The sequence below is a fragment of the Ipomoea nil genome, unplaced genomic scaffold, assembly GCF_001879475.1.
Source record: "Ipomoea nil cultivar Tokyo-kokei standard unplaced genomic scaffold, Asagao_1.1 scaffold0805, whole genome shotgun sequence".
Classification (NCBI taxonomy): Eukaryota; Viridiplantae; Streptophyta; class Magnoliopsida; order Solanales; family Convolvulaceae; genus Ipomoea; species Ipomoea nil.
In genome coordinates, this window is record NW_017617233.1 from 133,731 (window position 1) to 155,453 (window position 21,723).

At 36.6% G+C, this 21,723-nt stretch overlaps 4 protein-coding genes across 5 annotated transcripts; 3 read left to right on the forward strand and 1 right to left on the reverse strand.

Moving 5' to 3' along the window:
* Positions 1–4,862: 4,862 nt before the first annotated feature.
* LOC109177924 (aspartic proteinase-like protein 1) lies at positions 4,863–8,628 on the forward strand. Its single transcript, XM_019327422.1, has 10 exons — positions 4,863–5,387; positions 5,802–5,940; positions 6,080–6,321; positions 6,489–6,716; positions 6,818–6,956; positions 7,043–7,113; positions 7,189–7,288; positions 7,442–7,502; positions 7,610–7,681; positions 7,845–8,628. The coding sequence occupies exons 1-10, from the start codon at positions 5,074–5,076 to the stop codon at positions 8,072–8,074; spliced, it is 1,596 nt and encodes a 531-aa protein (XP_019182967.1). The 5' UTR covers positions 4,863–5,073; the 3' UTR covers positions 8,075–8,628.
* Positions 8,629–12,187: 3,559 nt separating this feature from the next.
* Positions 12,188–13,212, forward strand: LOC109177884 (heavy metal-associated isoprenylated plant protein 23). Its single transcript, XM_019327361.1, has 2 exons — positions 12,188–12,492; positions 12,589–13,212. Exons 1-2 carry the CDS (start codon positions 12,327–12,329, stop codon positions 12,882–12,884), a joined length of 462 nt encoding a protein of 153 aa, XP_019182906.1. The 5' UTR covers positions 12,188–12,326; the 3' UTR covers positions 12,885–13,212.
* A 919-nt stretch (positions 13,213–14,131) lies between these two features.
* On the reverse strand, positions 14,132–16,457 carry LOC109177883 (photosynthetic NDH subunit of lumenal location 4, chloroplastic). 2 transcript variants are annotated; one of them, XM_019327359.1, is made up of 6 exons: positions 16,015–16,457; positions 15,724–15,816; positions 15,103–15,163; positions 14,948–15,016; positions 14,731–14,848; positions 14,132–14,444 (listed from the first exon to the last, which is right to left on the reverse strand). In XM_019327359.1, the coding sequence occupies exons 1-5, from the start codon at positions 16,345–16,347 to the stop codon at positions 14,769–14,771; spliced, it is 636 nt and encodes a 211-aa protein (XP_019182904.1). In that variant the 5' UTR covers positions 16,348–16,457; the 3' UTR covers positions 14,132–14,444; positions 14,731–14,768. The 2 variants fall into 2 exon arrangements, with proteins under 2 accessions (XP_019182904.1, XP_019182905.1); XM_019327360.1 differs by having other exon boundaries at positions 14,132–14,474.
* Positions 16,458–17,748: 1,291 nt separating this feature from the next.
* LOC109177882 (bifunctional aspartate aminotransferase and glutamate/aspartate-prephenate aminotransferase) lies at positions 17,749–21,580 on the forward strand. The gene is made up of 10 exons (XM_019327357.1): positions 17,749–18,049; positions 18,862–19,090; positions 19,391–19,484; positions 19,575–19,678; positions 19,817–20,065; positions 20,149–20,262; positions 20,362–20,445; positions 20,577–20,747; positions 21,026–21,139; positions 21,242–21,580. Exons 1-10 carry the CDS (start codon positions 17,910–17,912, stop codon positions 21,380–21,382), a joined length of 1,440 nt encoding a protein of 479 aa, XP_019182902.1. The 5' UTR covers positions 17,749–17,909; the 3' UTR covers positions 21,383–21,580.
* The last annotated feature ends 143 nt before the right edge of the window (positions 21,581–21,723 follow it).

Genomic DNA, 21,723 nt, shown 5'->3' on the forward strand with positions numbered 1-21,723 from the left:
ACGCACATAATTTCACAATACAAGGCATCAATTCATAAATAAGACATATGTTGTGTGTTACAACATAATTACTAATTTTTTTCAGGTACAGAATTAAACATAGAAACTAACAACGCAAGACACATACACGTGCTTTATAGAAAAAAATAAAAATAAAAACAAAAACACATGTAATGCAATCTATTTGAATCCTTCATCGGATTGAAGGAAATTCTTTCTTGAATTGAACTACAAACTGTCGCCGTCAAATTTAAAATTAAAAAATACGTATAACGATTGCTATTTCGCTTGCTCTGACCCAATAACTAAGGTTACTTTCTTTAAAAGACATTGAAACAGACATACACAAACTAAATTTATAGGTTCTCGTCAATCGAATGGATAATGCACAACATACAGACAGTCAAACATAATACACAAACATTGACGAATATATCACAATGGTTTTGAAGGTGGAATTGAACCCAACCTCCAAGAAAACCAAAATCAAATACGAAACTACAGCAACGTAAAGGTTTTTTGGTGCATTAACGTCGTCGTCGTCGAACACAAAACACGGCCTAAACTTTTTTATGTTGTGAATCATGTTGAGAATCCGGTGCCGGAAACCCACCGGCCGGGTGAATTTTCTTGGCCTTACCACGTTTAGGCTCCTGCTGGGTTGCATCTTTGCCTCTTCCTTCCTCGCCTTGATCCGATCTCCTTATTTTCTCCTTTAGACGCTCTTGCTGAACATGAACATGGGCGTAGCTAAAACCAATGGACGACATTTTTCCAAGGTTTTGTCAAAGAATATAATGCAAATGTATGTATTGTTTAGAAATGACCAAATGGTTTTGTGGTTGGGGTTTGAGAAGCCTAAGGATGGGGATTTATAGGGGGAATTTTCTTGGTTAATGAGGTTTAGAAGAGTTGTTTATTATATTTTAAGTTGTGGGGAATGGTTATGGTGAGGGTTTTGGGTTTATTAATGAAACAAGGCGGTTTAGGCACGCAGATAAGGATGGTAGTGGAGGTTACATTAACGGATAAAGTAGCCAACCTGCTTTGCCGTAACCATTAATTGCAAGACGATATGCTCCCTAATTATCATATTAATTATTATGTCATTATGAGGATATAATATAATGCCTTATAAAATGTTACATTATTGTCCTTTACACACACACATATATATAATTTAGTTCTCGTAGGTTGGATGTGTCCCGTGCGATTGTGTGGTTAAATATGAGTCATTGATGTTGCCTAAATTAACGTTTAGGATTAACAATGATTAAAAAAAACACGGTGGTAATTTGATCATTTTGAATCTTGGTCAAACTTAAGGTGCGTGATTTTCCTTCTTAAGGTTCGTGGTTTTTGTGCTTAAGATTTGTGGTTTTTGTACTGTGTGGTTTAAGTGCGTCGATCTAAAGCTTTAGGTGCGTGGTTTTCCTTCTTAAGGTACGTCAGTTGTTGAAATTTAAGGTGCATCGACCTAAAGCTTTAGGTGCATGGTTTTCTTTCTTAAGGTCTGTTATTTTCCTTCTTAAGATGTGTGATTTAATTTGTATGCTTAAGGTGCATCAGTTGTTCAAACTTAAGGTGCGTCATTTTAAAACTTTAGGTGCATGAGTTGTGTACTTAAAGTGCGTCATTTTAAAATTTTAGGTGCGTAGTTTGTGTTCTTAAGGTGCTTTGTTTGTGTGCCATTTTAATGCTTAAGGTGCATTGTTTTGTGTTAATCGCATGGAAAGCTATCTCACCATCAATTCACCATATATATATATATATATATATATATATATATATATATATATATATATATATATATATATATATATATATATATATATATGGTGAATTGGTGGTGATAAGTGCACCTTGTTTTATTTTTGTTGCTTTTCTACATTATATTGTCTATCAAGGAAAGCATGTATAAATAGTTTAATGAATGTATGATCAAGTTGAGTCCACTGCTTAATTATTAATATAGTGCAGTGTGCACTATAGCATTTTAGTTTATCCAATAACTTCACTTTTTTTTTTTAAAGCAGTAAAATCAAATGGAGTAATATTTTTGTTACTGTACTCCTTATTTTAGTTTATCCAATAACTTCACTTTTATACACAAAAAGAGTAAAATCAAATTACTAATATTGTTTTTACTCCTTATTTAACAAGAGCTGGCAACTACTAAGGACCTTGCTTGTGGTCTATCTTTGTACTTTGAATATGTTAAGAAAATAGTTATAAACAGATATACGTCTTTTATTAAAATTACCAAGCCAGTATTTTCAAGATAAACACAAGAATCGATCAGTCCACAAAGAAGCCAGAAACAAGAAGCTAGATAGGGTCCATGCATGTCGGCCATATGTATGGGGTGGAGATGATTGGTAACAAAAACGTTAATATAACTTAGTTACCAAACTACATAGCCTACCTTAATTAACCAATATTTCTAGCTGACTGCGACTTGTCACTACATATTTTAATCCACTGTCCGCTTATCAACAAAACCACTATACTGCTATATATATATATATATATATATATATATATATATATATATGCATGGAAAATATGAAAATGGTAGCCCAGTTTTTGTCCACTGACCGGCCTTGTACACTAACGCTACGCTGATGATGCATGGATGAGTCATTGGCAGTGGCTGCGTCATGATGAATGTGCGTACAGTTGGAAAAACGAGATCAAGAACAGAAAACGAAAAACGAAAAACGAAAAAGAAAATTAAAGTTTACTTGGTTCAGTTGAGAGCTCACATCTACGATTATAAGCATTATAGGCAATTTTAATGTACACTTGTACCGTACCGCAGGGGTGCTACCCTAGCACCCTGACCCACCCAACAAACCTAGTTCAATAATTCAGCTTCAAACTATGAAGACAAGTGTTGTCACTCCATTCCACTTCACATGAGAACATGAAAACTAAGTCGTAAAAATCAAAAGATCAATGACTAAAATTAAATCTAGTAGCAAAATCAAATCCTAATAAAGAGCATATTACACTTATAAAACTCTTAACTAAAGAGCAAATTAGTCCATTATTGTGCATTGCAGTGAGGGGTTCTCATAAAAACAAAATAAAAGGCCTAAAACAGCTAGCCCAATAATAAAAACCCAAAAAGCCAACACACAAATCCAATGAAAAGCCCATTTAAAGATTAAAAATGCATTTCCCATATCACCATATGAAATATACTCCGAAATAATAATTAAACATTTAATGAACTTTCTATGAAATAATTACTAATAATCCATATATTAGTTAAAAGGATTTATATAATAATCTTATTTATTGTCTAACTAGCTTATTCAAGTCACTAATTAAATTCTTTAAGTAGATGATAAATAAATCACCTCAACCATCTCTACTTGTTATAAACAAGCTACCTACCGTTGTGCCATTTATATGTCTTTTGTGACTTGGACTATTACACAAGAGCGAAGTTTATCTCATAAACACATTCAGATAATGACTGCAATTTTCTCTCGTCACCCAAAACAAACTATTATTGTGATTAAAACATTGAATCACGTTTCGTCAACCCATCAATTATGGATTTGGGAGAAGAAATGGCTGTATGTTACCGGTTGGGACAATTGAGCTACCAAACCTGAAAATGGGGTTGTGAATGAGGTGAGGTTAACCCTTCAGCAACCCCAAGCGGTGCTTAGCTTTCACACATATATGTTTACTCCTCAACTTCTTGCTTCTAATTTCTGCTATCATTGCTCCTGTCTACTTCGATCACTACTTGTCACTGAAGCAAACTTTGAATTAAACTCATCACAATTAAGTTGTCGAGTTTGGAAGCACGGAAGTGACCAGATCTTATTCTTGATTTGATAATCATAAGATTTAAAGTTCAATTTTTTATAGAATTAAATTGTCTTTGTCTTTCTCCATTTGAACAAATCAACTATGAACAACTTAGACTGGTTTCTGATAGACATTTAGAGAAATAAATTTCTTTTTAGGAAAATGTTTTTTTCTAATTAAACTCTACAAATGCATTTCAATTAGACCCCTAAGAAGTGTTTCTTGTAATTCTACACTCCTCTCATAAATCTCTCCATATATCTTCTCTGTTTGACGTGGTTTTATTTTATTAAATGTTTTAGTATTTTTTTTAGTACTATTGTCTTTGTTACAATTCAGTATATGTTCATCTCTACTTTCTCAATCTATTGAAGCACAAAGAGTCCATATTGCCTCTACTGAGACTCGAACCCACAACCTCTTATATTTCGGTATTTGATTATTAAGTAATTTTTATTTTTTTAATTTATGATAGGGTTAGCCAATAAATGGAAGAGTTTTATTGTCAAGAGAAAATTAAATAACTTTATTTTTTTCAAATTATTTTCATTACGGAATCATATACTTGTAACGGTTTGAAAAGTTCTTAAGAAGAAAAAGTTTAAAACTTAGACATTGTATCTTATATTATGCAATAAATTTTACTGAAATCATATTGAAAAGAATTAAATTTATAATTTTCTAGTATAAAAATTATGCTTCATCACTTTAATCAAAATAATACTTTAATATTAAAAAAAAAAAGTTATAATTGTTACTAGAGGATAACTTTGAAGAAATTAACATTTTATACTGCGACGACATGCGCAGTAGTACAACATAGGATGCGGTTTAGTCGGTTGCTTTACGTAATCGGCGATACACAACAAGTGTACGACTGACATTATTAACTACAAATCCAAAAAAAAAAAAAAACAGAAAACAAGCTTGTCTTACAAATATCACGCCGCTATTCGCAAGGTTACACGCGTAACCTCAAAAAAAATTTGTTCTTTTTTCTTTTTCTTTTAAAGTTTCAATCTTGGGCATAATATATCTTATGGGTTTTGATTTAAATAATTTATAATGTAATTTTTATCCAAAAAAAAAAAAAAGATTTTCGTGTGGAATTATCCAACCATGTATTACTGATATATGTTGTCGAAGTAATTAGTATACGTTTAGCTTGTTTGCGGTGTTGTTTAGGTTGGCAAGATTCCGCTTTGAGCAACTGTGTGTGTTGGATTTGAGCTTGCAATTAAGGCAATGGCGATGCGCCTGGCGGCTGTTGTGGCGGTCGTCGTCTATGTTATGCTGATTGAGTACAGTGCGGCGGGGGCGATGTACTCGTCGCGGCTAGTCCATAGATTCTCCGACGAGGTGAGGAAGCATAGGGAGTCGAGAAACGGAGATGTGGGCACTGCCGGAGCGTGGCCGGAGCGGAGGAGCTCGGGGTACTACCGGAGTCTGATCAGCAGCGACGCCTCGCGGCGGCAGAAGATGAAGCTCGGCCCTAAGTTCCAGCTTGTGTTCCCTTCTCAAGGAAGCAAAACTTTGCCTCTTGGAAATGAGTTTGGATGGTCACTTTTCTCTCTATCTATTTTCTTCAATTTTGTTATTGATGATTGAAATATCACTTAAGAGATAAGACCATCTCTCTATGCTTAAAATTCATGACTTTAATTTGATCATTTATGGGGTTCCCTGTACCACTCAGCATATATATAGTCTTGGGTGCTTGATAGATTAGAATCTGAAGTTGATGATGGTAAAGTATTCTGGAAAATAATGGAGGTATCATACTTGATTGAGTTGTATCAAGTAGGAGTGAATATCTAATTTTTTTACTTTTCTGTACTTTTCTCTACTTATTTGGGCAATTAACCTTAATTTCCTGCAAATGCTGTTGAGTTTCTGTGTAATTTCCATAGATAATTAGTTTAACTTCTTATGAAACAACGTTAATCCTTTTCGGGATTCTTATGTTCTGTCAGGTTACATTACACATGGATTGATATCGGAACTCCACACGTTTCGTTCCTTGTGGCAGTGGATGCTGGAAGCGATCTACTTTGGCTCCCGTGTGATTGCATACAATGCGCTCCTTTATCATCAAGTTACTATAGCAGTCTAGTATGTGCCTATTTAAAGTCAATTGCTTCAACTTTTCGCCCGAGTCTATCTTTTGTTAGTATTGGCAACAGGTTTAGCACTTATATTCGGATGATTGATTGGCAGGTGCTCCCTCGTATTTGGGGCATCTATTATGCAGGATAAGGATCTAAATGAATACGATCCATCAGGGTCGAACAGCAGCAAGTACCTGTCGTGCAGCCACGAATTATGCGAGAAGAGTTCTTCCTGCAAAACCTCTAAACAACCGTGCCCGTATACTGTTAACTACTATTCAGATGCAACATCGACGTCTGGATTACTGGTCGAAGATATAATCCATCTAACGTCGAACAAGAACAATGTATCGAACAATTCCCTTCGAGCTGCTATCATTTTAGGGTATGTAGTACTGTTGATTGAAGCATGTGCTCCATCTCAACTAAAAGCCTAAACTGATAGTTGGATTGCACATTAATGGCTATATGCTCAACACTGTTACTTTAATTTTACTGAGATTAAGGAGATTGTGCACAAGAACTATATGTGTTTTCGGGTTCTTTTGTCAGATGTGGTAGTAAGCAAAGCGGGAGTTACTTGAATGGCGTTGCGCCTGATGGTCTGATGGGTTTGGGGCCGGGAGAAATTTCGGTTCCGAGTCGTCTTGCCAAAGCAGGGTTGGCCCGGGATTCGTTTTCTCTATGTTTCAAAGAAGACGATTCTGGAAGGATATTTTTCGGGGACCAAGGGATATCCAACCAGCAAACTACTCCCTTTCTGCTTTCGGATGGAAAATAGTATGAATATAATTCAATCACTTCTTAAAGAGTATTGTTCTCTCGGTTTCATCATATACTTTTACTTATTCTTGACTTTTGATGATTAATTCGTGATTTAGTGTGACATATGTTGTTGGTGTGGAGACGTGTTGCGTTGACACCACCTGTCTACAGCAGACGAGTTTTAAAGCGCTGGTAGATAGCGGTACTTCGTTTACGTTTCTTCCAAATGAAATATATGACAAAGTTGTACAAGAGGTCGGCTCTCTACTACTTTGCTCGTTTAGTCGTTTACTTAATTTAAGCGCTGTATTATATTCTCTAATCACTTTTTCGGGTTGCAGTTTAACAGACAAGTAAATGCTGCAAAAACTAGATTTGACGGCTATCCTTGGGAATATTGCTACAAATCCAGGTATAAAATAAAGACGAAAATGCTTATATTTTAGCTGGCTTCATTTGATACGGTTAAGCATTTGTTTTCGAACAGTTCAAAAGGTCTGCCAAAGGTGCCGTTACTGGCTCTTAATTTCGGGTCGAACAACAGTTTTGTAGTCCAAGATCCTATTGTTGCAATTTATGGCACTCAGGTTTGTGCTATACGGTCCACTTATATCTTCAATTTATGTTTGTATATGAACTTATTTTTCGGTTTTTCCCTTACCAAAGTACCCGAATCACGCATAGTGAACTGATATTAAGAAAGTGCACTTGATCTCTCTTTCATGCTCTGAATGTTGCAGGGTTTAGCTGGGTTTTGTTTAGCTGTGCAACCCATCGAAGGAGATATGGGAATAATTGGGCGTAAGTTTTGCTCGATCGTCTCCCCTTTTCTTCTTGAATTCTACCTTATAGAAAATGTGTGGTTATGGGAATATCGAAACATTACTGTAACCAATTTCTTTGTGCAGAAAACTTCATGACTGGATATCGAATGGTATTCGATAGAGAAAATCAGAAAATGGGCTGGTCACGTTCAGACTGTGAGTAAAAATGCGTTACATACGCATTATGTTTGGTTTAAAGTTTAAACTATGCTTTGTTTTCATTACTCTTCAGCGAGCATTGCTAGCTCTCGGTAACATTAATGCGTTTGTGTTGTTTAATCGCTTGATTTGATCGAACTGTATATGCACTCCATGTCAGGTCACGACTTCGCTGATGATACAGAAAGCGGTTCCAATGGCCGCTTGCCTAACCCGTTGCCTGCAATCGAGCAAGCAAACGCATCGGGTAATCATGGAGGTTCTCCTGCAGCTGTTGGTGGAAGTACACCTTCAAAAGCTAATGCCATTATCAAACACCAACTTTATCTGGCAAATCTTTTCCTTCTTTCACTGCTTTCTTCACACAATCCTTTTAGGACCTTTTTGTGAATGTTTTAGGGTGGATCTTAATAGTCGAGTTGAACCCCAACCCCAAGAGTTCCCCACCTCTCGTGTTTCGTTTGCACCACTAAACTTTGTCCCGGGAGCCGTAGCAATCCCCTATAGGTTGATATTGTCTGTGTGGGAGTTAACACTTAATGTGGTGGATTTCTCGTGAGCATTCAACACTGGTCTGATCTTACCACCTAAGAGGCCGCTGAGTTACAGTAATTTACCTATTGAGCTTTAGTGTGGGGCGATTGAGGTAAGTATAGACAGTGTTATGATTTGTGTATAGAAAATCATGAATTCAAAGGTTGTCTGTGTATGGCATGACCACCCTACAGCCTATAAGGCTATAATATAAGATTCCGTCACCTAACAACCTTAGTGGATTGTGGTTGTTTCTTATATTTAATGCCAACTTTATAGATGTGTTGTCGGACGTACATTAGCACATAGGACACCCTGCTTCTTCGGATCGTGTTGTAATATAAAAGACATAACATTATATAAGTTAATGGATTTTTTATTTTTGGAATAATGTTATTTTTTTTCTTCTTCATTTTATTGCTTAATGTTTAACTCATGATGGTTTTTATTGCACTTGTATATAAGAGTTAATAATCCATACATTATTTTATATTTGTATGTATTAAAAATATGTTTCACTTTATAGTGAGGTCTATTCAAGACACATCGTGGTTTAATAAATAAAATAATAATATTATTATTAACAACCTTTTAAGTATTATATATTTCAGTGGGTTGTTTGGAGGGGTTTGGACTATGTGAATCATCAGTGAATGTGTGTATGGATGCAAACAATGCAGAAAAGGAAGAATTGAAGGTGACTTTTGGTAAATTATTGGAGGCCCATTGAGGACTAGAAACTTTCATGATTTTTTTTTTTTTTAAATATACTTTATTTACCTTTTTTCCCAATCAAGTAGGCAGTAGCTAGTGGGATTCTTACTTTAGTATTTTGGCTCTTTGATTGATGTATTTACTCTTAATAGGATTTTTTTTTAATGGATTATTGGATACTCATGAGTAGGTTAATTGCACAAACTTATAATCAATGACTAAAATATCCAATCAAATAGTGTCACGTCAGAGAAAAATTTTAATTTAGATGGTAAAGAGTTTGATTGTTTGAATTTCAATAATAGTAATTTTATTGATATTACGTGTAAGCTAATCGTTGCTATCCATAAGTGCGCTCTGAGAGCTTTAATTTTTTATTTTTTTTTAATGCATGGTATGATGGAATAAAAGAGATCACATCATAAATCTCGAGGTCCTCTATTTTCGCGGAAAATTAAGGGCCGCGCACATAGTCATTTTTTTATTTTTTATTTTGTTGGAAGTGCTATGTAATTTGTAAATAGCTAGGGATTGAATACATATCATTTAAACGTATCTAAAGATCGTAAATAATTATTTATTAAATTATAGAGAGAACGTGACACTTTTCATCAGATCATATGGCATAGATTTAATCTTTTATTTGTAATGTAAATTTAGTTTCTCAATTGAAAAAAAAAAACATATATTAAAAAAAAGGGTGAATATCAATGTTATATTATATATTGATTAGGTCATAGGTGAAAATAAAACCAATTAAAGATTGTTGTGTAGTGATGAGCATATGCTTGCATCAATTAACAAGTGGTGGTGCAGTGAAAGCAACATCGTAACAATTAATAATTTTTCTAATGCTAATTAAAGTGCTTGTCTATATCCGATATAGATACATGTATTTGTTCCTCATCATGTTATTCATACATTCATCATTTTTGTAAGGTAAGTTGGAGATTTATATGTTATAATAACAGTGGGTCACCATAATGTTATCTTCTTATCTATAATCTCAAGAGACCAACAAATAAAAAATAAAAATCATTGTAAGAATTTTTTAACTTACTCCAAACTTTTTAACTTACTCCAAATCATAATATTAACAAATGGTCATGCTGACAAAGCTAAAGTGGATGTGGGTTGTTTTAAAGGGTTTTTTTTTTTTTTCTTCTTCAAAAAAGTTTACTGCAAATTATGTTACTAACGTTCTGATCAGAGAAGTCATTTCTATGACAAGCCCCGAAAAATGGCATTTTGCCCCTTCCTTTTTTTTGTTTCTTGATATAATTTTTTATGATTTTAATGATTTAAGACTTATCGAAAAAAAAAAAAGTATTATGCAATCCACAACTCATTTCCAAATAGGTCAAATCTAAAGGAAAAAGTGTATAAAAAATAATAAAAGAAATGACTAATCACCATTTGAATGATCTTGGAAAGAGACGATGCATGAATATTGTTGTTAGGATGGGAGACAATATAATGTATGCTCTAACAACGTGGAAAGAGACGATGCATGACCAGACACGGCTGTTTTGATCGTTCTAACAACGTTAATCAGCTCTAACAGGGGGAGGTTAGAATGAAGCTTCATTCAATTTTAAGATATTATGAATTATATATATATGAATTGAAAGGTTTGGTGAGCTGAGCTAACTCACACAATTATACTAACAATCAAACAGCTTTCCTTCCAGCTGTTTCTTTGTTTTATTCCAAAGATTGGCTCTTTCTTTGTTGTATCCTTTCATCGAGTCCACATTATATAATTTTTTTTAGTAACGGGAGAAACTTATCGTCACTATTTAGCGGTGTGTATTAAATTGTCTATATAATAACTTTCCGACCACATATGATAGGTAAGCCCTACTAGCTAGGAAATCCCTGTGCAATCAACATCCTCAATCAAGATGTTGTTGGCAAGAACCAAATATTTAACTTGATAACTGAAGACCTTGTGAGATCCTCTGATGGCCTTCTCAATTTGAACATGTTATCTATGAACAATCTATATTGGTTTACTTCATTGTGATTTTTTGTTGAGTATGGTCACGAGACTATAAATCAAAGTGATCAAATATTATGAAAATGATATATTATGATTCACTATCATCAATTTGTAGTAACTTAACATTTAATAATAAATATTTCCAATTGGGACTAATATGATAGTAATTTAACCGTACACTCTACATATTTTTCCATTTAAATTAAAGAATTTCGACAAATTAAAGGTTTTTACATGCTATGTTTTTCAAAACATTTTCATTAGAAAAAAAAAACAAACATGTTTTATATATCCCTAGACGGCTAGACATACAGTTGACACATACTAAATTTGTTCCGTGTCGTTGTCATCTAATTGAACTTTAAAAGTAAGCACACTTGTATAATTTATTATTAATGGAAATGTTGTTGGACAATAATTTAAAATTTTATTATTTCCAAAACTGGCTAATCAAACCGCTGATTATTTATGTTTCAACAATGTTTATACTATTTTTTTTGTTGAGTGGTTAGGTGGGTGGAGCAAGATTCTTGCATTAGAATATATCAGGAGTTTGATTCTTGAAATATGTTTAATACACTCTAAACGAGGTCAGCAATGGTCAAGTGAGTGGGGTTACGCCATAAGACATTTTATAATGTGGATTCCGGTCTGTATGCTCGCAATAAATTGCTATTGAATGCTTGTTTCTCTCAAAAGGTTGAATCCCTAACTTGATAGAGCATTGTGGGGAGTTGTAAATCACGGTGACTCAATGGTTCAGCAAACAGGGTCAAATGCCGGTACGAACCTTAGTCTCTTCCCCCAAATACTGCCTACTAAACCATTAAGCTAAACCCGTACGGGTCTATTGAATGCTTACTTAGTATAATAACTTGGTGTTTGTGAAAAACAAAGTGTATTTTGATTATTTATATATTCACCCTCTAACAACTTCTCCCAAGTCCATGTTCATACTACTTTTGTTGGGCTTAAAGGTCGAGTCAAATTAAATATACTCATCAATCCTAATATGATTGTACCAAGTATAATTTAAAAAAAAAAAATATTACAGATTTTTCCAATCATGTTAATTAATTAGGCAATTATTCCCAGATATTTATTAGGGAGTAGTTTATAAAGCTAGAATTCAAACTCTGCAAATATAAAAAGCAGTAGTTCATAGTACGTGTTGTGCTGTCATGTACGTTGTGGGGTCTTCACCCTCCCAAAAGCCCCTATATAAACACTAGGCCGGTGCAATAAGAAAGATCAAAGAGGGAAATAGTAATAAACAAAGCCTTTTCTTTTCCATTTCCATGGTGTTTTGAGCTCAAGAAAGTTGCTAAAACTTTTGAATTTGAATCTGGAAATTAAACTAAAAGTGGTAACTAAGAAGAAAAAAATTAAAGAATGGGTCTTGGAGGAACACTGGAATACATTTCTGATATGATGAGCAGCAGCCATGGCCACAAACACAAGAAGAAGAAGAAGCAGTTGCAGACTGTGGAGCTCAAAGTCAGAATGGACTGCGATGGGTGTGAACTCAAAGTCAAGAAAGCTTTGTCTTCTTTAAGCGGTGAGTATATATTACAATCATTTACATTGTTGAACCACGTAAATCTTCTGGATTCTTGTTAATCTCAACATTATATTTTGGGTGTTTAATTTGCAGGAGTGAAAACAGTAGATATAAACAGGAAGCAGCAGAAGGTGACGGTAACAGGCTACGTAGAGGCAAACAAGGTGTTAAAGAAGGCAAAGTCCACCGGGAAGAAGGCGGAGATATGGCCGTATGTGCCGTATAACTTGGTGGCTCAGCCGTACGCCGCTCAGGCTTACGACAAGAAGGCGCCGCCGGGGTATGTGAGAAGGGTCGACAACCCAACCACCGGGACCGCCGCCAGGTTCGACGACCCCTACGTCACCATCTTCAGCGACGAAAATCCTAATGCCTGCTCCGTCATGTAATCCCAACAAATTTTCAAAACCCCTCCACTCCTGGAGATTGTGTTATACTCATCAAATTTAGTCCAATCTGGTCAATACTTTACCCTTTAATTGAGCCAGTTTGGTGCGAATGAGGGTTAGTGAGTATAATACAGACTTAAAGTGTCTCATACAGTTACGGTCCATGGTTGGTAACTTGTAAGTTAATTTTGATATGTATAATATAGTTATATAATTTATTTTGATGTGTAATGTTTGTTGCATGAGGTATGTACTATGTAGTGTATAGTATGTTTAATAGTTTGGTTTGATGTGAGGTAATGATTGATGAGACTAATTCCAAACTTGCATTTGGTTGGCCATAGCTGTACTTTTTTTCTTAGCAAACTGTGTGTGCTGACTTTAGATGCTCGGAGAAAGCGATTGCAATCTATGCGCATCTGGGAAGATGTAAATACTGCACATAAGGACCGCCCTCACTTTAAGAAGTTGCTTTCATACTATCATTGGTATGACTCGATCTCTCGGTCATTGTTTTCAAATTTTAGTCCTGTGATCAACTGAGCTGTCAACACGGTTTAAGGAATGAAAATATGAAATGAAGAAAAGTGTCTAGGGCAACATTTAGTGGTTAAGTAGCTAAACTTGAACTCTCTTCTAACGGTATATGATGAGAGTTTGAATCTATCAGACTATCACAAACAGTTTGAAAATAAGCTCCACCAATTTGATCTAGCCTCAAAATTAAGCAGATTCGATTTACCTTCTCGGAGTGGAAGGTCCAAAATCCAAATATAGTCCCAAAAAAAAAAAAAAAGTTTTCTTGAAAAGAAAAGACACCAGAAAAGTGTGTTCAGCACTCATCAGCTGTATCCTGTAGATATAAAAAGCAAGAAAACGTTGGGGGGGCAATGATTTCAAAAAATTTGAACGCTACAAGCCTACACCTGCCTTTCTTGTCACCTCACCACATTCATCATTCAAGATTTTAGGCTCCATTTAAACCCCACAAGTAAAACCACACTTTTGGATTTCGCGAGAAATTCATAATTACTATTCAAGAGTGTGAAATTGGTGATCTTAATAGATAAAGAACCATAAACCAGCCTAAATTGTCCATAGCTAACCAGCTCAAACAAAGAAAAAACCACACTTTTTCCTCATCTCAAAGTCGATATTCATGTTTCTTTTCAATCAGATATCTTAAATTCAAGCCCTATCTCCAACATCGTAACTATGAGTATTATTATACCTTAGAGAATAAGAAATTAAATAAAGTATGTGTAGTAAACTCTTAATTAATTGAATTGTGAACAACCTGAACAAGACAATTTAGTTTCCATCATCTACCATTGAGTACAAATCTGACATTATTCATTAAACATGTACACAAAGTGTAATTTACTATGAGAATAAATATTATATACATATCTGCATCTAAAGAATCGTGGCAAAAAATGCAGATAAAACCCCTTCTTACTTGTTAGGGAAAGGTGACTGCTTGCTTGTTGCAGGCATGGAATTCTGGACTTTACTTTTGATACCTCTAGGGAAAAAATCCTCCGTCTTTTAGCTCTGTACCTTCAGATTGAGCCAAATCGAGTGTGAATGCTATGTCAGAAAACCGAAAAATGTATTCAGTGACATGTAGGATTGGAGTAAGTATCAGAACAGATATTGACTTAGCAATACTCAAGAATCATGCAGACTTCATTGCAGATATGCAAGTGATCACATAGAATGCGTATCCATAAAGTTTGTATATATATATATATGTCGTGTCATGAAAGTTCAGTATAACAAATACGGAGTAGCTGATTCAAGGAGACGAATGCATATGCCCGATGTTCGATCTCAGTAAGCTTACATCATCAAATTTGACAACCAGTAAGCTCGTGTACTACTTCACTTCCGGTTTCCCTTGTAGATGTCTACAAAATTGATGTCATACGCGAGAGTGGCATTTGCAGGTATATTGCAATCCCCTACAAAATTGTTTTGGACGAGTAAGATTATCAGAGATCTTGTCATCTGGTAATGCAAGTAAATGGTACTTTAAGTACTAGGATGTATCAGAGATCCACCTTGAAAGCATCCAGCAGCTTCAGGTCCATACGCCAAATGTGGAGGGATCTGTAACTTGCGTTTTCCACCTATATGTTAAAGTAAAACCCCGGTTTATGGAGAAAAGATCGAATCGCACAACTATGGAAGCTTCTTATTATTCATAGAACCTCACCAATTTGCATTGGAGGTACTCCTTCACCTCCCAAAATTCCTTGATCTAGTCCTTTGATCACCTGCCACAACAAGCTCGTGAGTTACTATTACTAATATCTATCGGAGAAAAGTGGACAATGGCAAATGCTTGATCAATGTTGTGTCTTCCCCAAAGGCCCTACAAGATTGTGACCAGGTAAATCAGTGTTCCATTTGGTGGGAGGACCTGTGCCTGGAGCCCACAACGGGCCACCCCACAAGAGACTGAAACTCTCACACACTACAACTGGAAGGGCTCAATCAGCGGTCCATTAGGTGGGAGGACCTGTGCCTGGGGCCCACAACGGGCCACCCCACAAGAGGCTGAAACTCTCACACACTACGGCTGGTAGGGCTCAATCAACGTTCCATTAGGTGGGAGGACATGTGTCTAGGCCCACAAGAGGCTGAAACTCTCACACACTACGGCTGGCAGGGCTTAGGACCCACAATCGGGCCACCTAGAAACCAACTAAGCTACCTGTGCTGGCAATTCAATTCAGCTGAAGCTGATATGCATAATGTCACAAATTGGGCTAGAAGTTCAGCACACAAAAGGAACCAAACACCAATACTACTCAATTGGAACAGCAACAACTACCTTTCCCATGCCTAACCGCATAGTGAGTGGTCTACCACGTTTGTAGCTGCTGTCAAAAACTATCCCATCACTGAATCTTGCAGTATAGTGAATCTGAATCGAAACAACAAGAAACAATAACAGGGAATAAGAAAATTGCCCTATTTCATGATAATAACACCAAATGGGTTCAAAGCATCACATCCAATTCTCAAAGAAAACACAGCTAATTAAAGAGATATATTCCAAGAATCGTAAAAAATGAATCTTTAAGGATCTGAATGTAAAAAGAAACTGAGAAATTAAACATACGTTGATAAGCGTATTGTAGGGAGCTTCCTGGCCAGACCCGACGGTGATATCACAGTAGCCAAGCCCAGAAGGGGCGAAGGTGAAGTCACAAGTGGGGTCAGCGGTGGTGGCGTAGTACTCAATTCTGGTGGCGTCGGCTTGCAGAGGAGTAGAGGCCACCATTGATGCAGCCAAGAGCCCAACACCCAGTTGCAGAATTTGCCTCTTGCTATATGCAGTGGCATTGGGAGATGGTTGCAGTGAAGCCGTGACTCTGAAAGGTGGGGAAATGGTGGACTTGGGAGTGAAAGGTTGAAGCTTTGGTGCAGCGACTGGTAATGTTGAGACCGCCATTTTTGTGCTTGCAGGCAAGCGTATGCTGCTTGATATCTATGCTCGATATTTGGTGCTTAATCTGCAGCTTGTGGGCTGCATTTGGATAGGGAAAAAGTGTTTCATAGGACCCTTGGGGGGTAATTCATGTGTCCCATTTTGTAGATTTGACCAAAAAAAAAAAATCTAACTTTGAGTCTTTTTTTTTTTTTTTTTTTTTTGAAAATATAACTTTGAGTCTATTAAATATAAAGAGAAAATTTCAATTTTGGTTATATGACTATAGAGGTTTGTTAATTTCAGCACTTACTTTTAAAAATGTCAATTTAGTACCTTAACTATGTAATTTTTGTCAATTTTGGCCACTTTGACTAAATTGCCGGCCAAATTTTGCCAGAAATTTTTAATAGTTAAAATAATGAGGGTATTTTGGTCATTTCACACATCTTTTCTTCTTCTCCGGTAAATCCATTTTCCCACCATTTTCCAGCGAGAACCGGGGTTAATTTATTTTTATAGATGCGGCTTCGGCGTCTTCTACACTCTCATCGTTCACTGTTGATGTCAGCTCCCATGTAGGGTCGTCCATGCCGCTGAAGATGATGCGGATTGGGACCCTAATTCACAACCTCGAGATGCAGCCCGGTTAAGGCCCGAAACTAGTCCGAAGATAGGGCACCATAGCGAATATCATGACCGAGCCAAGCTCTTCGTCCAGGTACTGCGAGATCAAGCTCCCCTCTGGCGTGAAGAAGTTGATCGATGTTCGGTGTTGGGCCACTATCAGACAAGCGCCGAACCCTGAGCGCGCTTCGAAGAAACTGTACAAGGATGAAGCGACAGTGACAGTTTCAACCTTGGTTCTCGCTAGAAAATGGTGGAAAAGATGGATTTGCTGAAGAAGAAGAAAAAATGTGTGAAATGACCAAAATACCCTCATTATTTTAACTATTAAAATTTTCCGGCGAAATTTGATTAGCAATTTGGCCCGAGTGACCAAAATTGCATAGTTAAGGTACTAAATTGACACTTTTGAAAGTGAGGTGCTGAAATTAACAAAGCTCCTATAGTCATATGACCAAAATTGAAATTTTCTCAAATATAAATGAGTATGAGAATTATGTTTTATTCCCTTATTCCATTAATATTTTATATTTATTTATACATTTTAATGTGATGTTTTTTTTGAAAGGTAATAATGGAATTATATTAAAAATTAACCAAATGCAAAACACAGAACGGAGGTACAGACTCCCACAATCCTAGAATAAACATAGAATCAATTGTTCTTGTTAACACGTGAACTACTTAATTCATTGGCCTCTTGAAATTGCGGGCAGACACTCCCTAATGTTATTTGTTTTGATTTAATATTTAAAATTTAATTTTTTAATTTCAAATATTAAGAAACAATATATTCAGATTCACCAACCCCTGTCCCAGAGTTGTTATGCATACTCTTCTCTCTTCCAACAACCCTTCTTCGCCCGCCTAATTTTAGACTCACCAACCCCAATCTTTTTATCTATGCGATTCTACCAGCAGTTCATCACTTTCGCTAAACCGGGAACCAATCTCTCCTAATGGCCACGGCTTCCAATTCTCTGCAATTTTTTGGCTCTTCATCTCCCGGTGTTGCGCCCAGGCCAGCTACAACTTACCCAGATTCTCAGAGCTTCAGATCACTCTCTTTCTCTTCCCGGCTAAACTCGATTAGCCTCAGGTAAGTTTCTCAATTTCCCTTTTGATTCCCCCATTTTCATTTCTTCTTTGTGATTTCTTCACTTGCACTGTTTTCTTTTCCTCCAACAAGATTTGGGTGCTGGGGACTGAACAAATGATACTCAAAGTTTTAATCTTGTTCGCATTGGGTGCAATGGTAGACCTGTACTTGTTAAAGAATGCTTTTTTGATTGATGGGTAGCGCGATACAGTGTTGGAAATATGCTAATGTTAATGGTTTCTTTGAAGGCAGCTGAAATTTAGTTTTGCTTGAATATCAGCTTGATATATTGGCCTGTACTTGTTAAAGAATGCTTTTTTGATTGATGGGTAGTGATATGGTGTTGGAAATCTGCTAATGTTAATGGTTTCTTTGAAGGCAACTAAAATTTAGTTTTGCTTGAATTTCAGCTTGATATATTGGCCTGTACTTGTTAAAGAGTGCTTCTTTGATTGATGGGTAGTGATAAGGTGTTGGAAATCTACTAATGTTAATGGTTTCTTTGAAGGCAATTGAAATTTAATTTTGCTTGGAATTTCAGCTTGATATATTGGCCTGTACTTGTTAAAGAATGCTTTTTTGATTGATTGGTAGTGATATGGTGCTGGAAATCTGCTAATATTAACGGTTTGTTTCAAAGCAACTGAAATTTAGTTTTGCTTGAATCTCAGCTTTTTATATTGGTGGTCAAGCTAATTTTGTGTCACGGTTATGTTGGATGAATAGTTGTTCATGATTTGGATATGATTTCCAAGTTCTTTATTCATATTAATTGAGCGAGGGATGTTGATCTCGATGTCTATCTGAACTAGATCTTTGGAGTCAAAGAGGCAAACGTATCCAAGTAGCGTAAATCAGGTTGCTAGAGTTCGCTGCAGTATGGAGGTCGATATCTCTCTAAGCCCCAGAGTGAATGCAGTGAAGCCGTCAAAAACCGTGGCTATAACCGATCAAGCAACTGCTCTAGCACAGGCTGGAGTTCCTGTTATTAGATTAGCGGCTGGAGAACCCGATTTCGATACTCCTGCTCCGATAGCAGAGGTATTACACCATTACAATTGCTTAATAACCGCTTAGGTTTTGAATATCAGTTCATGCTACTTATCCAATGATCAATGAGCGGTTGAACATAAAGTTGACCAAACAAGCTCTGATACCATGTTATAAGATTGGGCTATAATGCGCATGAGTCAAACCACACTAAAAGATTGAATCCAACCAATTAGCTAGTCTAACCCATGATCTTATAAACCCATATATTCTCTCTTATTTTTTCAATGTGGACTCTAAACAATCATAAAAATTTATATGTTGGTTGACCATTTGATCTTGTGTGCCTAGGCTGGTATCAATGCAATTCGTGAAGGGCATACTAGGTATACCCCAAATGCAGGCACTATGGAAATTCGTCAAGCTATTTGTCATAAGTTGAAAGGTAATTTCGTAATATCTGAATTATTCATAATCCTAAGAGATATTTTCAATTTTTTTTTTTTACTTTTGTTGATAAATTTCTTTAATGTAGAGGAGAATGGGCTAACTTATACCCCCGATCAAATTTTGGTGAGTAATGGGGCAAAGCAAAGCATTCTTCAGGCAGTCCTCGCTGTTTGTTCTCCCGGAGATGAGGTACCAATAAACATATACTCCATAGTGTCTAAGAGATTCCTAATTATCATTTATTCATAGATAATTCGTATAATCGTATCTACAGTCATTTGTACTTTTATTTGCTTAGAGGCTTAGAGCTGTTCGTTATTTCTACAGGTTCTGATTCCGGCTCCCTTCTGGGTTAGCTACCCGGAAATGGCAAGGTTGGCAGATGCAAACCCCGTGATTCTTCCTACCAGCATATCTGAGAATTTTATCATGGATCCAAAGCTCCTCGAATCTAAACTCACGGAGAAGTCAAGACTGTTGATTCTTTGTTCTCCGTCCAATCCAACTGGATCTGTCTACCCTAGGAAAGTACTCGAGGACATTGCTAAGATTGTAGCGAAACATCCAAGGCTTTTGGTAACACTCCCTAATCTTCAATAAAGTGACGTGGGGACGTGAATTTGTAAATGATATTAGCGACGTCCTATTCTCCCTTTCAGGTGCTTTCTGATGAAATTTATGAGCACATTATTTATGCACCCGCAACTCATACAAGCTTTGCATCTTTGCCTGGAATGTGGGAGAGGACTCTCACCGTAAATGGATTTTCTAAGGTGATTCCGTTTTCATTGAATTACGGGAACATGTCCTAGGACATTTTGTTTTCTTCTTTGCCCTGGTTTTAGCGTCTCACTAAATTGGGGTCGTTATAGGCCTTTGCAATGACTGGTTGGAGACTCGGGTATATTGCCGGTCCTAAACATTTCGTTGCTGCATGCAATAAAATTCAGAGCCAGGTATGCCATCTACTCGATAGATTTTTCCAAATGCGGAGTAATTTTTTTAGCACAACTGGATTAGTTTATCTTCCGCTCGTCTTTGAAATATCTATCTAATTTGAGTTTTCTATGGCAATGTATATATATAGTCCACTTCGGGTGCCAGCAGTATTTCACAAAAAGCGGGCGTTGCTGCTTTAGGGCTGGGGTACGCTGGTGGAGAAGCAGTTGCAACGATGGTAAAGGCCTTCCGTGAGCGACGTGATTTTCTGGTCAAAAGCTTCGGGGAAATGGAAGGCGTCAAGATTTCAGAACCTCAGGTAACAACTTATACTTGGGAATAGCTAATACCAGGAGTCCCTAGGAATGGCTATTCCCCCTGCAAAGGGAATAGCTCATTCCCGGGAATGCTATTCCCAGGAATGAAAGGACAAGACAAACAATGGAATAGGTCTATTCCCGGGAATGGAATATTCCATGAACCAAACACGCTGTAAAATGCTCCCCCCACCCCACGCCCTTCTTGAGAAACCAATCTGTGAACATATCTCTATTTATCTACCTTGATCTTTGTATTAACTCGATTCAATTTTTGCAGGGAGCCTTCTATCTGTTTATTGACTTCAGCTCTTACTATGGAGTAGAGGTAGCTGGATTTGGTGCTGTGACTGATTCAGAGTCGCTATGTCGGTATTTGCTGGATAAAGCTCAAGTAAGTATAATTGGCGTGTTGGTTCGTTATGCATATTGAACTAAGAAAAGTATGATAACAGACTACTAAACTGGGTTTATTCTGGCGCCTCGATTAAAACAGGTTGCTCTGGTGCCCGGTGATGCTTTTGGCGATGATACCTGTATCCGAATCTCGTATGCAGCATCTCTCTCGACATTGCAGGCAGCAGTCGAAAGAATCAGGAAGGCGTTGCTCACTATCAGGCCAGTTGTACCTGTTTGATGATGAATCTCTTCGTCTTCCCCGCATTTTGTGTGTTGGACAATTGTCATGAAAGCCAGATTTTGTTGTAACTTCAGAATCTGAGCCCTGTCTGTCTGCTTGTTGTATGCTTGCTTTCTTATGGTTACTAGTTTCTGAGCTTTCTGTACCCAGATTGCAGAAATATGATATGATGAAATAAGTTGATTTGCTAATAAATTTCTAATCAAGGTTATCAAGCCAACTACTCGACTACCATAGTGCCCCCTATACTATAAATACCTTAATTTACTGAAAAACTCGTAACTGTTATCCAAATGTGCGTATTGGGTGAAGTCAACCCACACTCCCACAGCTACCGC

What these genes read in the sequence shown, in the direction of transcription:
- LOC109177924 (XM_019327422.1), top strand. Translation starts at nt 5,074, where the DNA reads ATGGCGATGCGCCTGGCGGCTGTTGTGGCGGTCGTCGTCTATGTTATG. An exon ending in CGAGCTGCTATCATTTTAGG is followed by an intron (nt 6,322 to 6,488) that starts GTATGTAGTACT and finishes TTCTTTTGTCAG; the next exon opens with ATGTGGTAGTAAGCAAAGCG. An exon ending in CTGCTTTCGGATGGAAAATA is followed by an intron (nt 6,717 to 6,817) that starts GTATGAATATAA and finishes TTCGTGATTTAG; the next exon opens with TGTGACATATGTTGTTGGTG.
- LOC109177884 (XM_019327361.1), top strand. Translation starts at nt 12,327, where the DNA reads ATGGGTCTTGGAGGAACACTGGAATACATTTCTGATATGATGAGCAGC. An exon ending in AGCTTTGTCTTCTTTAAGCG is followed by an intron (nt 12,493 to 12,588) that starts GTGAGTATATAT and finishes TTTAATTTGCAG; the next exon opens with GAGTGAAAACAGTAGATATA.
- LOC109177883 (XM_019327359.1), bottom strand. Translation starts at nt 16,347, where the DNA reads ATGGCGGTCTCAACATTACCAGTCGCTGCACCAAAGCTTCAACCTTTC. An exon ending in CCTACAATACGCTTATCAAC is followed by an intron (nt 15,817 to 16,014) that starts GTATGTTTAATT and finishes GTTTCGATTCAG; the next exon opens with ATTCACTATACTGCAAGATT. An exon ending in AGCTGCTGGATGCTTTCAAG is followed by an intron (nt 14,849 to 14,947) that starts GTGGATCTCTGA and finishes ACAATTTTGTAG; the next exon opens with GGGATTGCAATATACCTGCA.
- LOC109177882 (XM_019327357.1), top strand. Translation starts at nt 17,910, where the DNA reads ATGGCCACGGCTTCCAATTCTCTGCAATTTTTTGGCTCTTCATCTCCC. An exon ending in CGAAACATCCAAGGCTTTTG is followed by an intron (nt 20,066 to 20,148) that starts GTAACACTCCCT and finishes TCTCCCTTTCAG; the next exon opens with GTGCTTTCTGATGAAATTTA. An exon ending in TCAAGATTTCAGAACCTCAG is followed by an intron (nt 20,748 to 21,025) that starts GTAACAACTTAT and finishes CAATTTTTGCAG; the next exon opens with GGAGCCTTCTATCTGTTTAT.